The 4,302-nt window shown below is 34.6% G+C and overlaps 1 protein-coding gene across 1 annotated transcript; it reads right to left on the bottom strand.

Annotated features, from left to right (window-relative positions):
* Positions 1 to 926, bottom strand: LOC131182404 (F-box protein CPR1-like). The gene is made up of 2 exons (XM_058151951.1): positions 818 to 926; positions 1 to 734 (listed from the first exon to the last, which is right to left on the bottom strand). Exons 1-2 carry the CDS (start codon positions 924 to 926, stop codon positions 1 to 3), a joined length of 843 nt encoding a protein of 280 aa, XP_058007934.1.
* Between the last annotated feature and the right edge of the window lie 3,376 nt (positions 927 to 4,302).

Below are 4,302 nucleotides of genomic sequence, written 5' to 3'. Positions count from 1 at the left end.
CTACTTCTGGTCGAAACTAGCACAAGAGACCATTTGCTTCATTGCTTCATCAATTACTAGCTGTGAATTAGAACTAGAAGCAACATCCTCCAAGATTTCATTTGTGCTATTATCCTCAGAAGCTTCCACTTCAGTAAATTCATTTGTTTCATCGAGTAAAACAAGACTCTCCACAAAAGTATCCAAATAAAAGGAGTGTGCATTGCCCCAAATTTTTGTATCAAAGATTTCTTCTGTCTTTGGATCATAGAAAACTAGGTCTCCAAATGATTTTGCCAATAGAACCTTACCACTTTGCCTAAATGCAACTAACTTTCGTATCCATTTCAAATGTGAAATATTGAAAAGTTTGGTCCAAGATCCTGGAATGCCATATTCTTTCATCATCCAAACTGTAAAACAGCCTTCTCCTGTCAATTTAAAAGAAGCAACCAGCAAAAGTGATCCATCAAAAACTGCAACATCCATAAAGTGATATTTCTTAACCAAACAATCTGGTACCTCCATTTCCCCAAACACCTCTTCTCCCAAAGAAAACGACACAATCACATCCCGTACACCTGGCCCATTGCCTCGCTTGGCAACCCAATGACAAGCTCCATTCAGAAAAGCAGACGTTGAGCGCGCAGTGATGAAATATTTCAGATCTTTTTTAACCTTTCTCCAACCCCTACTTCTCAAACTGTATATCTCAACAAAAGGCCGAATCTCATCAAAGATAAAATGCGAATACACTATTCTCACAAGCTTATAATCATCAGTAGTGGAATCAAAGCCAAACCCAAGTGAGGGTATATAGGGTCCATATGAGGTAAACGTAAAATTAGGACAAGGAATGTTAACAATCTTTCTAACACTAGGGTTCCATAAAAAAGCTTTCTCAGCGTATTTGCCATAAACGTCATCAGATAGACAAAAAACCCCATTGCAAGAACCCACTATATTAACAAAATGCTTTATGCCTTTAAATGGGCAATCAAGTTTAAGACTCTTTCACTCCTGACTACCATAGATCTTTCTGGAAATAATCTACATGGTGAGCTTCCTGAAGAACTAACAAACCTGGTTGGTCTTCTAGTTTTGAACCTGTCAAGAAACAACATCAGTGGCCAGATTCCACACAGCATTTCAGAATTGCATCAGTTGTTATCTCTTGATCTGTCAGGCAATAATCTTTCAGGTCCAATTCCTTCAAGCCTCTCTTCATTGACGTTTCTGGAATATTTGAACTTGTCCAACAACAACTTATGTGGTGCAATCCCATATACAAATCAGATGTCAACTTTTAATGAATCCTCCTTTGATGGGAACCCATGTCTATGTGGAAATCCCCTTGTTGTGAAGTGCTCGCATAACAATAATAATTCTGACAATGGAGGGACCAGTAACCATTCAGACTATAATGGGTTGATTGATAACTGGTTTTACTTGAACATTGGGTTGGGATATGCAGCAGGTTTACTGCTTCCATATTTGTTATTTGCAGTGAGAAGATCTTGGGGTGGTGCATACTTTGGTGTTGTGGATAGGATCGTAAACAGATTGTCAAATGCATCTGCTCGTGGATAGGATTGTACACAGATTGTCAAGTGCATCAAGCAGAATAGCAACAAGAACAAGAACTCAGTGCAGTTGCTGAGTTCTCTTTCCTCTTCCAGGTTCTTGTAAAAAATTTTGCCACTGCTGTCAGTTTAAAGTTGTTTGAAGTTAAAAGTTCACTTGTTTTCACATAAATGGCTTGTAAAGATATATAAAATGAGACATGGGTTAGCTTCTGCATTCCCATCAATCTTTCAGAGTACAGTCTTGACATAAAAAAAGGGTCTCAAAGATTCTGAGAATTAACCTGCTTCCTTCATGGCAAGGAAGCAGGCACCTACAGAGGAGAAAAGTTCAATTTAATATGCATAAGGTTATGAGATGATTGTAGTTCTTGAGCTTGTTCTTTTAAGGTTGATTTCTGAGTAGAAACTGTTTCAAATTGTTGCTCTAACATTACCTCCGATATAAAATTGAAATGTTTTCACCATTTTCTCATCCTTCCAACAGCAGCCATTGGCCTTATGATCCAGAATAACAAGACATCAGCCCAAACTAGGAGTCGTTTGGTAAAAGTACTTGCCATTCGTATGAAATGATCGGACTGTTATTGAAATACAGCGAAATCTTTAGCCTGTCTTTACTTAAACGACCTGCCGTCTATCAGTGATTGCTCCTTCCCTGGACAGGGTATGCAAACAGTCGATTCAGTGAACTGAACTGATAAAACTGAAAATCAAAAATCAAGAATTTTGACAATCAACCTAAATCGATCACTAAAGTATAATTGAACTGAACCAAATCGATAAAATATTGGTTTGATTTGATTTTAAACCGATCAAATGGAATTTTGTAAGATTTCATATTTTTAATATTAAATCTCAATAATAAAAACATAAAAAAAAATTAAAAATCAAAACTAAAAAAATCTTAGGGTTTATATATATATATATATATATATATATATATATATATATATATATATATATATATATATATATAATTCGATTCAGTTCTATTTTTTTATTTATTATGAAAATAATCGAAACAAACTGATTAACCAAAATTATCAAAATTTATAAATTGAATCAAACTGATTAAATTTTAAAACCAAATCGATTGAATTAAATTAATTCAGTTCAATTCAATTTTTCAATTCAAATCAAAATTTGCTCACCCTACCTCGACTAGAGTTTCCATGGAAACTTTATTTTTTACCAAATAATTTTTTATTAAAACAAATTTTATTTTGTTAATAATTGTTTTTTTAATGAATTAAAAAGATGTAATTTAATAGTAAAAAAATAAAGTAATTAGAAAATATTGCATGGAGTACTCCCTAAATCCTTCCTTTGTTGCATTAAACGGTGCCGTTTCCGACTTATCATATTCCCAATTAAATGTTAGCTTCCCTAATTGTACATAGCCATAGCCCCCGATTTCAAAATCCCTAATTCAAGACTTAGCGAACGATTTGAACTGGATCGGAACTGACGGTTCTGATTTAATATTCAGGAGATTGGAAACGAAATCGCTTGTTTCCATGAGATATCTAGAGCAGGAGCGATTCTTCTTCTTGGATTCCCTGAACTCGTAGCCAAAAGCAAGAAAATCTCCAACAGAGAAAATGTTCTGCTTTTGCGTGTTCGATATGTCCACCGCGTCAATCATTGAGAGAAGTTTCAAATTGCTTTTATTTGATCAATATCCCCCTTTTATGCTTGATTGCTATTATATCAGTTACATCATAATTGCTTATCTACTACACCAACAACCTATCAACAGGTCACTCATTGGCCGTTCATTACCCCATCTAACAACAGCGTTGGCCAAGCATGGCAGGACAATTTTCCATGTATATATGTGACATATTTAAATTAAGAAATCGAACGAAAAACTTAAACTTGAATATGGAGGAGTTTCATGATCCAAATGAGTTACCTGCATGGGATTGTGTTACACGGAATAATTATGGAATTCCAGAAAGAATGATTAATTATAAGCATGGATAAACCATGGAGAGTTCATATTCAAAAGTGCTTTATTTAAACTGCGTCGGATCCACTTTAAACCTCTGGACGCACCGGTGTTGTTAGTGGGGAAGTAAAGAAACGCACTTATATCCAATACGTGCTTAGAACTGTTTCTAGTCAATTATAGAACTGTTTCTAGTCAATTATATCCTATATGTTCAAGGTTCAGAACAAGTTTCAAATTTCTTAGCCAATCAGAGAGATTAGGCCCTGTCAACCTATTGCGATCAAGTACGCGTGCAAGGATATTGGATGGTGGTGGTTGTTCTGTGCTCATTATTATCAGAAAATTGCAGAAAATAACCAGATTAATTAGTAAATATATCAAGTAATTAACCAAAATAATTATGGTTTTTTAATCAAATTAGTCCTCCCACTAACTTAACGAATCCTACACTTCTAAAGTAGAAAATGAAAATCCTAGTTGGATGGATTTCTAGTGGGTGATTGAATTCTTATAATTCTATTGATCATCCTCAGGTACATAAGTTATTGGAATTACAATAAACTATAAGTGAGCAACTCCTTGCCCATCACATCTCATGTGAGGTTTAATCCTTTACCTAGCCCCTAATGCTCAAAATCTCAGGTACATCCATTATTAACTTATCTTGCATTAGTTAAGTTGATCCCATTGAGCCAGTAATTATGCAAATAATTTTAATGTCATCAGGTACATTCAATATTGGCCACCAAACCATTTACATATTTACAACATCTTATACTTAAT

Source organism: Hevea brasiliensis, chromosome 8 (genome assembly GCF_030052815.1).
Source record: "Hevea brasiliensis isolate MT/VB/25A 57/8 chromosome 8, ASM3005281v1, whole genome shotgun sequence".
Lineage (NCBI taxonomy): Eukaryota > Viridiplantae > Streptophyta > Magnoliopsida > Malpighiales > Euphorbiaceae > Hevea > Hevea brasiliensis.
This window is presented reverse-complemented; position numbering and strand designations above follow the sequence as displayed.